A 13,854-nucleotide genomic window follows, 5' to 3' on the forward strand; every position below is an offset into this window, starting at 1 on the left:
ACTTCATTGCAGATTGATTTATAAACTTTTGGCTGCTTTACTAAATAATCATTTGCTTGTGTCATCACATGCATCAACCTTATCACTTTTTGTTTTCATTTGGTGAAATGGTCTGATGAACCCTTATACTTGTATGCATTTGTACTATGAACCCTCCTACTTAACATTTTGTCAACTAAACCCTTAAACTTATTAAAACACAATATTTTAAACTCTTTTCTCATCAGATCACTGTGTGTGTAATCCAACCTCTTACATGTGTAATTCCATGTCATTTTCCAATGACACCTAAGAAATTAAATATTAAGAAAATTAAAAAAAACAATTATTTAACTTTTGGAAATTTTTTAATAGCCATGTTCTTCAACTTCCATATATGCTCACACTTTGAGCACCAAATTCATGTCAATAGATGAATTTTTTCTTTATTTGACTTGAAATTTCAATTAGAAGTTCATAAACACAAAACCTACTAGCCACAATCACAAATTTGAATTAATTTTACAAATTCATAAGATTCATTTGATGTTCTTCAAGTTTTCTCAAACTTATCAATGGAGTTTTCAACTTTTTCAATACCCACCATCACTCTTTACGTTAATTCATATCATATCTTCTCTTTAAATCAACACAAATAATGATTTCAACTTTTAAAATTAAAAACATTAAAAAATTAGATAAATGGGGCTAAAAAAAGAAATTAAGTGTGGGGATTGATTTGTTGCAAAAAGGAGAGTGGATTGAAGAAGAAGAAGAAAAAAGTTTATGACGGGTGATTTCGAAGAAAAAAAAAAGAACGGATGTGGTGGGTAATTTTGTTGAAGAAGAAGAGAACAAGGTTTAGGGTTATGGGTGGGAAGAGTGGTGGAGAAGAAGAAAAATTGGGGTGGGGGTGGAGTGGGGTGGAAGATGGTTAATGAAATAATATTTTTTTAATTAAAAATATATTGTTTTCCAAAAATAAAATATATTTTTAAATAGAAAATAGTGTAGTGACGCGTTTGGAAATGAGTGCATTTACACATTTTTCCAACTCAACAATATTTATGTCACATAGGTTTAATCAATGGTCAGAGGAGTTTCAAATATTGTGTTTTTATAAGTTTAAGGGTCTAGTTGACAAAGTATAAAGTAAGAAGGTTCAGAATACAAACTCATACAAGTATAAGGGTCCATCACACCATTTCGCCTTTTCATTTTTGCCCCTACTTTATTCTTTTAATAATGCACAATTGTTTGCATATGTTGGTAAATATTGAAAAGTTAGAGGAAAAATTAACTCCTACAAACAACAAAGGTGATGTCATTGGTAAGATCAAATGCTAATCCTTTTTTGTTTTTCCTTTTATTCTTTTTCATATTTTTGTTTTCAATTCCCAATTTAAAATAACATAAAATTTTCAAGAAAACAAAACAAAAACATTGCCCAATATAGGCCCAAAATTCAAAGAGAAGTGATATTTCATTAGATTATAATTAATTAGGAAATTAGGAAACTTAATGGAAACTCTTCAGCTCCCATCTTCTCTACCCATCCACTTCATCTCCTTTCTTCTCCCCTAATTGTTTTCTTCCCAACCTCTTCTTCTCAATTCTTCTCCCCTAATTTTACTATCTCAACTATTCTTTATTTTCGAAGAACACAAGTTGATCCATTCGAAGAGTTCGTTATCTCTGATGTAGAGCTACTACAAATTCGATTTCAAAGGTTTGGAGCTTTGCATGTTAGCTCAAAATCATCATCGATGTCTTTACTATCTCTCTTGCTATGGTTTTTTTTTTTAGCAACAGAATTGCAGTTGACTGAAGACAAAAAAATGCTCGAGTGTGTTGCTCTTAGTCAGATCCCTGATTTTCAAAGTGGGTTCTCTAGCGATTCAAGTTTTTTAGGATTATCAACCAGAAGTACAAGGCCTAGGGTTTTGGGTTTCAGCTAAAAGAGGTACAATTGTTAGTCCAATCGACATTGATTTTATATTTTTTTTGAGATCTTCGATATGGATGCAGTAGTTTTTCCCTTTGTTACTAATGTTATTATTCTAAGTTTTTTATTTACTTTTTCCATTCAAGTGAAGCCATTTCCTGATTTCCTTTTTAGTTCCAAGCAGAAATAATTTACCTTCAAAATATATTTTGATAAATAAAATTGTTGGACATATATGCCTTTTTGTGTGTGCAATTTTATTTTTTTCTAAAGTGTTGATCGACATTATGCCCTTTTGTGTGTAATTTTATTTTTAAAATATTAAGTGGAGGAAAAGATAAATGTTAAATCCTAAAAAAAAAAGTTGACCACGCATTTCTCCACTTCCTAAGTTTCTGGGTTAATAAGCTCCACTACTTCTTTCACTTCTTCATGTTCACCCACCAAATAAAGTTATAGAAAGCAGAGACATGGAAAAAAAACTGTCTTTTGGCGCTTATTTTTTTGTTTTTTTGGCTCCAAAAGAATTTCAGGATAACCACCATATATATGAGAAAACAAACGGAAAAGATTCAATTACAATCTGAAGCAAAGTTTCTGAAGCTGAACAAGACCAGGTATGTATCAGTCTTCTTATTTTACGTTTGAACAAAATTAGACAGATAGTTATGTGGCAATCATATATTGAATGATTATTCATTGATTATTGTGAAACAACCATTGATCTTGCTCTATGTTTGTTTCATATAGTTAATTATAAGTTTTTGGAAAACAAACACTCTAACTATTATGTAGATTACAGTTTCGTGTAGTGTGCATATTTACAGTTTGTGTGTGAAACATACTAGTGAAGTATACACTATTCAAGACTTCTTTTGGAACAACTTTTCCTCTGATTTGTTCATATATTGATGTTCTCCCTCAGATTTCGAAGGAAGATAGGATGGATTGTGAAACATGGTACTCAAGCCTGTCAAATTATGCTTCTTGAACTTGAGTTAGGATAGGTTGATGGAACTTTGAATTCAGATGAACTGAACCAACATCATTTGAGATGAATATTTTGTAGGAAAATTAATCTTTTTGCTAAAAACAATAGGCATTTCTTCATGAGGCTCGACATTTTTTTAGATCTACAACCTCTTCTTAAAACCTTCTCTTATATAAGCTTTCGAAAAAGTTATTGTGTCTTCAAATTTGGACATATTTCTGGCATAAATATATCTTTGATATGTTATACTTGTAATTTGATCTTCTAGAGATTCTTCAATAGTTCGATAGACAGTAAACTCTTAGATATTAATAATTGGCGTGTGCAAGATTTTCTGAACTAATGATTATGTTCTTTTTAGATTTTCCTTTAGTTGTCAATGATTGGTGCTTTTACATAACTATTTTTGTTAAACCATTGGATTTTATGTCTTATTAACATTCAAAACTTACATTTTCTGTTTTGATAGAATTCTGCAAATTGATGGCACCGGGTGGACGTGTTTTTAAGCAAACTACACTTACAGGGGAAACAATTCAAGATACTCAATCACTAGATGAATCAAATAACCATACTCCTGCTGTGAATACAAGTAATACATTTTATTACAGTGATTAGGATTAATTTATTTAGTTATTGACTAAGTTGGAACCGAAAACATTAACCATTGAAATTTTTATTTATGTTAAACTTGTTACGAGAAATATGGACGATAGCTCAATATCTGAGTATCTGATATTGAGCTATTGTATGCAGGTTTATTTTGTCCTTTCTATTATATTCTTTAATTTAATCTCCTCTTTCACATGTACTTCCGAGTTACTCGAATGATTCTTATGATGATCTTGGCTGTTGTTTTTGTAATTCAATCATTAACTCAAGATTTGTGGATTTAAATCTTGAAGTTATCTATGATATTTTAACATTTTAAAAGAAGTGTTTCATCACATCATCCATAATCTTAGGTGCATTTTTCATAACATGAAAGTCATTGGTTGTTTGTATGAGCAATTGCTATTGATTTTGCTTTATCAATATGCTATATAAGCTACACAAATTGACTCTAAGAAGTTGAAAATGCTGCCATAGATTACATGTAAGCATTTCTTCATGATACCTTATACTATTTAGACTTGATTTATGTTTGGCTAACTCGCCTTTGCTCATCATGGCATAAAAATTAGGTATGTAAAGTTACCTACTCTATCAATATGCACAATTTGAACCTTTTTATGAATATATAGTTGTTGTAATATCTTTGAAATCCAGCAACATTTATGTAATATGGGAGAACATATAATCAGCAAACATGATAGAAATGATCAAAATAGATGTTGTTAGCTCTCGTATGTTCTCTTTGTTTTTTCGGTGAATTTTTTGACTAAATTGCTCATTAATATACAATAAATTAAAAAAATGCAGTTGTTTTAGTTTTCATCATGTGCCTTACTGTCATACGTGTAAGTTTTTAAGATTATAGGTTGTATTTTGAACTGACCTTTTTCATCAGATGATTCCACTAGAATCAGGAACAGTCGCGGCAAGACTAGAGGGAAAGGTCTTGAAAAAATGAAGAAAGCTCAAGGAAGAAAGATGAAAATAGAGATCCCAATTGGTAAAGGAAGGCCAACTAAACCAGATCAATCGGCAAAACTATCCAATGAGCTAGGGATAATTGCTCGGAATTTTCTTTTACTTCCAAACAAGTGGAAAGAACTCACAAGAGAGGACAAAGATGCAGCACTAATTAGATGCCATGTAAGGATTCTATACTTGTGTAAATTTATTTCATGGTAGTGATTATATTGAGTTCTCTTTTTGGGTACTGCTATTTTTCATTCATCTTATTCTTTTGGAAAACTACTCGGCGATATGTATCTTCGTCGATATCTAATAGTAAGTTAACTAATGGTCTCTTTTGTCTTATTTCCTGTTTTTATATTAAAAAAAATTAACAAGAATTTTATTACGAATAACTAACAAACTAGAAAATAAACTATGTATGTATCAGATCCACTACTTGATACCGAAAAAAACAACTAGTTGTATACAATCATTCAAGCTTCCTTCCTAAAAAATTTCTAAGGGGTCATCTAAAGAAGATAACAATTGGAGGATCAATACTTCTATAGTTTGCAACTGTAGAGGTTTTGCCTTAAGCATTTGTTTGTGCCTACTTCAACTCCTTAGACCATTTTGATGCTTGCTTCGACACTTTTTATTAGTGTAAAATCTTATTTCATATGGCTCAAGAGTACACAGAAATGAACTACATTTTCTTGATAAAGTAAGAAATGGGATAAATGGCATAAAAAAGATTCAAGTAATATAGATACACAAATAGTGAGATTGTAAGCTCATTTAAAAGTATCCTATGCTAGGACTAAAGAGTTTACAAAGTCCAAAAGATTGACATTAGAGTCTAACGGATCTAACCATAGCCTAACAATATAAAGTTAAAACATAATTGATCTTAAGTTGTAGATTGAAGTTGATATTACATTAAAGAACCTTTTGTTTCTCACTTTCCGTACACACCAAAAAATACAAGGATCAGTTTCCAAACTTTTGGATCTATCAACTTTTTAAGAGTTCTAACTATTGTAGCCATCCTTTAAATCAGCAGGCATGACTCAACTCAAATAAAAAATAGTAAAAAATAAATTAAAAAAATTAGCAGTCACTGGACAATGAAGGAATAGGTGTATGTTAGTCTCATAAGCTTCTTGACACATGAAACATTCATTAACTGTTGTCATGCCCCTTCACCTGAGGTTGTCTTGAGTGAAACTGGCCTCATGAGGGACTATTCAGATGAAATATGACTAGGGGCTTTGGTCTTCCAAATGAGTTTTCAAGGCAGTTATCTATTATATCATTTCGAGCACATAATGAAGATTCCTTGCTTTCATCACTGTGTATTGTCCATCTGTCTTCTTACACCATTTGATTTTATTTGGCCTGTGATTATTTTGAGGGCAACATTCCAGCTTTGATAGTAATAGTAGCAACTTTCAATCATGAAAATTTGTTCTAGACAATTGCATCCATGTATTTATTTTCTCTGTTCTAGGAGATAATAGAGTTTGGATTAGAGGCTATTGAGAATAGAGTAGGGAAGTCACTTAGGAGAGTAGTGTTCTTTGATCATTTATCCTCCCAATATTTAAAGTGAATGTCATTACCTGATTTGCAACTGCATTGCTGGTTAAATTAATTCTTTAGTTTTGACATGCTCTTCCATGTACCAAAAACATATGGAGCTATGATACAACAATGGACAAGTGTGATAGTATTTCATTTTTTACAAAAAAAAATATTTCTTTTCAAAAAGCACCATCTTAATTATTGAACCTCCATAGCCATTTCATTAGCAGATTCTATAATGTCCTATCAGGTTCCTAATACCTAAGCCTTCAATGTATTTGGAATAATGATCTTGAGAAGATGAAATACATGATTTTTGTTATTTCCTTGTCATATAAAGTCTATACTTAACTTATCAATTCGTGACATTACCTTACTGGAAATAGAAAAGAGTGATATTATGTATGTAGCTCGGTTGTCAAGAACACTGTTTATGAGAGTAAATAAAGTTTTTGAACTGCAATATATGATTCACAATGGGTACTCATGTTTGAAGTTAATTAGTATGTTTTCAAATGTAATGATTATTATTTAATATGAAAGGGATTTTGCTTGTTCTGTGTTTTTCTTTAATACTATTTGATTTTTAGGAGAGGTTTGAGGTTAATTTAGATGAGCATTACGTGAAAGATAATTGTGAGGATATTCTAAAAAACAGAAGCCAACAATGGCGCTACAAGTTAAAATAACTATTTGAAAATGCACGCTCTGAGGAAGAAGCTCGTACAATTGAAGTGCCAGAGTTGACCCCAGAAAATTGGAATAGGCTTTGTGACATGTGGATCAACCCAGAGCATAAGGTAATTTATATTAATATTATTCTCGTTGTTATTTAAGTTACAATATTTTGTATTTTCTTTGTAGAAATTATGCGACATAAACAAGGCCAATCGAACTAAGCTTAAGTGTAATCATTTCATGGGGTAAAAAACGTTTGTAGCGGCTTATGCTAAACTTGTAAGTAATACCATTTTTATTGTTTTGACTAATGAAACTTTAGTATTATTTCAATTGTTTCTTATTTCACAGAGTAAAACTAACCCTGAAGGAGTAGAGCCTGACAGAATTGAGTTCTATAAGCATACTCATTACATGAGTGAGAAAGGATGGTCATCTTTAGAGGCTGAGACTCACTATGTAAGAAATTACTTTTCATCTTTTACAACATTCTCATTGGATTTGTCAGATAAATGTTTTTCAAAAGTTGTGCATTCTCCTTTAAATAATTTTAATATGTTTATGCAGAACAACATGACAGATTTGAAAGATCTATATACATCGGGAGTATCTTCCATGACTATTGATGAAATTGTGGATACTATACTTGGTACAAAGTCGGGGTACATAAAAGGACTTGGTTATGGCCCAAAACCTAATACTACAAGATCTACACAAAGGAGAACGGCGGAGTTAGAAGACTCCCTCAAAAAGGCAAAACAGGAAGCTGTTAGTGCCCAGCTTGAATTACAGAATCGGTTAAATGCAACTGAAACTGTGGTAGATAATCAGGAATCTCAAATACAAGACCAGCAATCTCAAATACAATCATTAAATTCTCAATTGAATACTATAGTGGCACGCCAAGAGGAAATGCTTAGAAAGATGCAACTTCTTTCTCGCTCATCGCCACCAAGGTTAGAAGTAACTCAAACTTATATGATAAGTATGTATTAATTTGTTTATATTAAATATATAAATATGTAGCATTTAGTATCTAACTTTGCATATTTTTCTTCATGATTCAGCAAAGATTGAGATCCATCAAAATGTCAACTTAAGGTATATTATTATTTTTATTTCTCCAACTTAAAGTCCATGTTTAACAAGTTATAGTTTATACCTATTATGTTTTATTTATACCATGATATATTAGTTAATACCTTATCTCATAAAAAAGTTAGTATGAAACATGGCCTATACTTTACACTTTAGCTGCTTCCTAAGCTTATTAGATAGAGTGTAGAAAATGCTATACTACCTTATAGAGGGGAATCATTGCCAATACCTATGTATTGATAAAGAGAAAATTCCTTCTTATCACAAAATTTGTAGATTTTAAGACCATGGGAATAGGATATAAACTTGTAAAACTACAATTATTATCCTTCTCAGTGTCCTGCTCCTTGCTTATGGTGTATTTAGTCATTCAGTGATGGTTTGGTCTAAATTTTCTTAATTCTTGATATCAAAGATTTATAGTATTAAGGAATTCCAGTACCACATAGAAGCAACATAGTTTCTTTTCAACAAAGCTCCGTTTGAAACAATAAAAAAGAAAAGTAAGACACATAATTTGAATCGAGTGAAATACCATTTTGATGAGGAAAAAGTTCATTGTGCTCAGAAGTTCAACCAACTTTCAACTTTTTGTCCTTCTTTTTTTTCTCCTTTTTGCTTCCTCTTACTCCTAAAATCTATTCCAGCTTTCATACTTGCTAGACAGAAGGTGTTGTGTATTTTCCTATTTATTTAGTAAAAGGTAAGACTCATATAACTCTTAAGCTTACTTTAGCTAGTATGATTTACAATAAGTACTAGAAACATAATAACTTAGGAAAAGAAGAGGCAGACTTAAGGGAATGATGAAGATCAGTATAGATCCACGTTGCACGAGGTGAGGAATATGTTAGGGAGAGATGTTAAAGAAGTTCAAGAAACACAGTCGTAGAATTTGGCAGGTGATTGTCCGGGCTTTAGAAAGAATTAGTAATGTGTTATGCTTATTGAAATACTTCAGTAAGGTGTTATGTTTCCATAATGCTTCATTCCTAGCTTCCGATATGTGTGATATTGCAGCTGTCAGGATTGCCCATATTGGTGCATCCTTGGATGTCTTGTTAGTAGTAGCAGCAGAATGAGCACCCTTTCACAGAGATTTCATCCCTTTGTAGGACTTCATGTGGGCATGAGGTTTCTCTGGCTTGAATGGTTTCCCACATTGCCTGCAACACACATTCATAAATTAAATACTATGCTGACATTTAAGAAAAGATACTCCCTCCGAACCACTTTACTTGTCGAATTTACTAAAAATAGATAGTTCAAAATAATTGTTGTTTTATAATTGTGTATTTTCCTCATGCCTTGAATCATCCATTTCCACAGTATCCAACACTACATTTGTTCTTCATACCTCAAATCTTCTTCTAGTACCAGTAATTGTCTTATTTAGGTGTATATTCCCATCAATCAGCCCCCATTATACACATTGTTATTCATTTTACTCATAGGTTATCAACTTTGTTGGCTATATTCTAGACATACTTTCATGTTGTAGCTTCATTCCATAACACACAATTAGTGATCCCAAGTCATCCTTTTTTTTTTCGCTTGCATACTATATCCCATGAAAGAAGAAATTCTGATAAGTTACCCAATTCAAATTCTGAAAATCTATAATTTGCCATTCCTGTAGTATTTCTTATTCACAATTCCATTGTAATTCTATCCCGTTTTCCAGAAAATTGGGAATACCCTTATCGCCAATTCTGCTGCATATTACTCAATTTGTTTCGACCTACCTTTCAGATTTCGTCTTCCTAAATTGATAAGAATTGCTTATTTCTGGTTTTTAATTTGTTTCAATGTTTGAAAATCAGTTTCTTATGGAGGTTGTGGAAGGAAAACTATGGATATGATATAAATAAGCTTAACAAACCTTTTGGTTGGTGAAATCTGATTATTTGCTTGGTATCTGATGACTTTATGGATTGCAATTTATTTTATTCTTTGAACCCCTAAGTATTGAAGGATTGGTGACTTAATGTGAGGACATTGCTTGATATTTTAGGCATAGATTGAAGAAAATTATTTGAAAGTTACTTATTGTGATCAGTTCAGCCCATGAATTTTGTTTGTTGGAGTGTATTTTTCCTGCAAACAACTTTTTATCTTTTAGCACTCGTTTAGGCAGTGAAAAATTAATAGACCAGTATACATGTATATGCAGCATCATGGTATTGACCAGTTGAAGCCTACTAGTGAAACACAGGTTCCTCGAGCCTCACATTTTCACCTTGGCTGTCATTTTTCCTAATAACAAATCGCAATCTACAACATTTAGTGTTCTAGAAGTGATGGGCACACCCAGGTATTTAATTGGTGGTTACCTCTGGCGTATTCAGACAATTAACATATATCATTTACCTCTTGTTTTCCCATGATGGAAGTATAAACATTAAACTTTGTAGCATTTGTAGTGAGCCATGTGACCTCTGAGAATGTTTTTATTCCTCATCTTATTAGCATTAACACATGTTATATTCCCTTTGCAAAATATGAGCATGTTTATCTGCAAAACAAAAGTGTTTCAGTTTCAGCCACCCAGAGCATTAACGCCTTGTGAAGTACTTCATGCACACCTCAAATAGCAGTGGGGATATAGTTCGTATATATGTGTAGCTTCATATTATGCATGATTGATTTATCTTTGCAAAAACTTGGCATTACAATGTATGAAAAACATAATGTAATGTTGCAGATTCTACTTTATATTAAATCTTATAAATTTGTTTTCTTTTTTTTACACAGGTTTAAAAGATGAGAATTAAATCAAGACTAATGCAAACTAAGTATCACCACATTATTGGTACTTTGGAAGAAACTTCTACTTTTCAGTCTCAGTTTAGGAGTCATATTTCTTCTATTTCAGTTAGATTTGCTTGCTATTGGACTTATTTTATTTTAATTTAAGGAGCTTGTAATGACATATTACCTTCATATATTTTACTCGTTTTCAATTGTATGATCATGGGTGGATTTCATTATTATCTAGCATGTTTTCTTATTTAATTTTAGATTTATGCAACTCTATAATTTAAAAAATAACATTGATATAAAATAATTAAATGTCATCAATGAATGCAATTGGTGACAAAAGATTTCGCCATTAAAGGTAACTTTTAGCAACGATTAAATCAAACTTTTTAAGACAAATATTTTTGTCACGAAATAAATAAATTTGCCATTTAGTGAAAAAAATATATTTGTCGCACTTTCCTCCTTTTTATTGAATACAAATTATTTTTTTATTTTATGACAATTGTAATTGTCACTAATCATGATAATTTATTGTGACAATACATGTTGTCGGTAAAAACATTATTTTTAGTGAAAAAATGATAGATTTAACCACAAAATTATCAACCTTCTTTATAATAATAAATTTGTCCCTAATTTATACATTTAAGGACAAAATGATTTTTTGTATATAAAAAATAGTCATTAGTGATGATATTACATTTATTTAACTACGAAATATATATCACTTTAGAGACAATTGATGTCGTCACTGATTAACCTAAATAATTAACGACGATATAATTTTGTCGATAGTAATAACCTTTTTAGTGACAAAACATACTATTAACTACAAAAAAATTATTTTTTTATCACAAATATATTCGTCACAAATGTTTATTCATTTGGGGACGATTTTTCTTTTCTGTAGTTAATATAATACCTTTAGCGACGAAGCACTAAATCGTCTTTGTATACTTTTAGTGACGCACGTTTAGTGATGATTGATTGACAAAAACATTTTCGTCACACAAGATTTTTAGTGACGAAATACGAATTATAGATGATGAAATTATTCGTCCCTAATAATCGAATTTGTTGTAGTGACGGGTGACCCCAAGCTAACCCTATGTCTGGCATATCATAAGCATACTCTAAAATTACTAAATAAAACAAGTACTATGTGGAAGCTAACTCAATAAATGACTGAAAGTGGGGAATACCAAATAGTCTAAAGGCATAAAACATACTAAGAGTCTAGTGATACTGAACAATCACTCAAAACTAAAGCTGAATCTATTACTATGTCTGAAAAGCCTTTAACTGAGTTGAGTTGTTGGGACATGCCCCTAGCTAACTCTAATAAATCTGAAAACTAAAACTAAAGACTAATATGAAAAGCATATCTATTGTCCTCGAAGTATGAGGACTCACCACAAAAGCTGCTGAATGCGGACCGATAATCGATCTAAGCGTGATCTGGATGCTGAGTACCTGAACCTACATCATGAAAGTATGTAGCGCAGAGTATGCGTCAGTACTTGGAATGTATAGAGCATGCATGATATAGAATATAGTTGAACAAATATATAAGATGAGCAAATCACAAATGAGCAATGATAAAATCTGAACAAAAGATATATGTTGAAATATAACTGAAAGTTGAGCTAAATGCAATGACCATGTACTAATCACAAACAAAGCATGCTGAAACTGAATACTGAGGTATAAACTAAAAACCTGGTCAAATGCACTAGAGTCTGACTGTGCGAGCTATTATTAACTGACATAAAACCACGTGATCTAAACGTAAAGTCTGATGTATACGCCCTATTGAGAGGACTCAATATACCTTGTCAGGGGTATAAAGGCATGACTAGCGTGATCACTAAATCTAATGCCTAACAGAGGAGACTTATACTCATACGGAGGCATGTAGTTCTGGGACTATGAGGGTATGCCGAACCCTATTCCAACTCGGTGCTAAGCCTACTCCTAACTGGAAATATATATGACACAACATAACTGAAATGCTGGATACCTCAATGTTCTGACATGCAAATTTGAGAATGCAACATTTAAGAACTGAGAATGTAACATTCGAAACTGGAGCATGTTTATCTGTTTAACTGACCTAACAAGTGTAATTCATGAAGTAGGAGAATCTACACAACTAGGGTTCTGAGTTTCATGCGAGGAACTAAGCAAACTTTATAAGAAAACATGATAATTCGATTATGAATACTACAACAGCTAAGTCTCAACAATTTTCCAAGGTTTTAGAAATACTAGGTCTAAACAAGATATAGAGAATCAAGAATCTAACTGAGTTCTAGGGACCTAGTTGATGAAATTAACTCACTAGTGAAATCCCGCATACCTGGTGACAAAATCTACGGAGAAATCCTTCGATTTTGGGGCTGGAACTAAAGAAAACCTTTTGCTAGTTCTGAGAGGGTTGTCGACTATTTCTCATCTTTTTTGCTATAAGTTCTGGTGAATTTGGTGAATAGTCGCTTAGGGTAATATTTGACTAGAGTATTAGGTTAAAATTGACCAAAACGACGTAGTTTAGGGATAAAATAATTAGGAAAAAACCCAACTACCCCTAAGCTGAAAATCGACTACCGACCTACGGACCCTGACCGACGGTCCATCTGTCATCTGGCTTCAGAGAGGGGGGACTGGGACCTTGAACCACAGACCTTGACCATGGACCAAGGTCCCACCTACGGTCTGTAGGTCCCGTCGTGGTTCTGGATTTTCTGGAAAATTTCTGGGAGGTGCTGAGGTGCCCAACCACGGACCACACCTATGGTTCGTGGTCCCATCCATGGGCTGTGGTTAGCCTCCATCGGTGGCACCTGCAACATCTGAAAAAATCTATTATTTGATCCTTCTCGAATCCGGGGTGTTACAGTGTACATGCATCTCGTTTGTGATATATTGAATATTTTGATTTTATTACCTAGCCTAGCCCGATTTGACCCCTTGAAAGTGTATCAATTTCAATTAATCCTATTAATTTCATTTTTTATTCAGTATACTTAATTTTTCTTTCATTTCCTCACTCTTTTATCCCATTTTATTAAATTATTTGATAAAACTTCAGGTTAATTATTTCTTATTTTTTGAATAGTTGTCGTGGAATTATAATTCAAATAATTGTTGTTGCCTATGTCTCACTCTCTTTGATTTTCCACACTAAATATTTATGGCTTTTAATTATAATTAAGGTGGCACTACCACCACAGATCACTTCTTGGTCACATTT

The 13,854-nt window shown here is 32.2% G+C and overlaps 1 protein-coding gene across 2 annotated transcripts; it reads left to right on the forward strand.

The window, feature by feature from the left end:
• Positions 1-1,471: 1,471 nt before the first annotated feature.
• Positions 1,472-10,820, forward strand: LOC125844797 (uncharacterized). 2 transcript variants are annotated; one of them, XM_049524132.1, is made up of 9 exons: positions 1,472-1,942; positions 2,450-2,541; positions 3,385-3,507; positions 4,426-4,673; positions 6,653-6,862; positions 7,092-7,199; positions 7,308-7,696; positions 7,808-7,841; positions 10,593-10,820. In XM_049524132.1, exons 5-8 carry the CDS (start codon positions 6,839-6,841, stop codon positions 7,815-7,817), a joined length of 531 nt encoding a protein of 176 aa, XP_049380089.1. In that variant the 5' UTR covers positions 1,472-1,942; positions 2,450-2,541; positions 3,385-3,507; positions 4,426-4,673; positions 6,653-6,838; the 3' UTR covers positions 7,818-7,841; positions 10,593-10,820. The 2 variants fall into 2 exon arrangements, 1 of the variants encoding a protein (XP_049380089.1); XR_007444179.1 differs by lacking the exons at positions 7,092-7,199; positions 7,308-7,696; positions 7,808-7,841; positions 10,593-10,820 and adding an exon at positions 6,927-7,013 and having other exon boundaries at positions 1,483-1,942.
• The last annotated feature ends 3,034 nt before the right edge of the window (positions 10,821-13,854 follow it).

The sequence above is a fragment of the Solanum stenotomum genome, chromosome 11 (assembly GCF_019186545.1).
Source record: "Solanum stenotomum isolate F172 chromosome 11, ASM1918654v1, whole genome shotgun sequence".
Lineage (NCBI taxonomy): Eukaryota > Viridiplantae > Streptophyta > Magnoliopsida > Solanales > Solanaceae > Solanum > Solanum stenotomum.

Bases quoted from the DNA above. Each gene is read 5' to 3' on its own strand.
- LOC125844797 (XM_049524132.1), top strand. From the start codon at position 6,839: ATGTGGATCAACCCAGAGCATAAG. The intron at 6,863-7,091 runs GTAATTTATATT...CTTATTTCACAG, and splicing joins GGATCAACCCAGAGCATAAG to AGTAAAACTAACCCTGAAGG. The intron at 7,200-7,307 runs GTAAGAAATTAC...ATGTTTATGCAG, and splicing joins TAGAGGCTGAGACTCACTAT to AACAACATGACAGATTTGAA.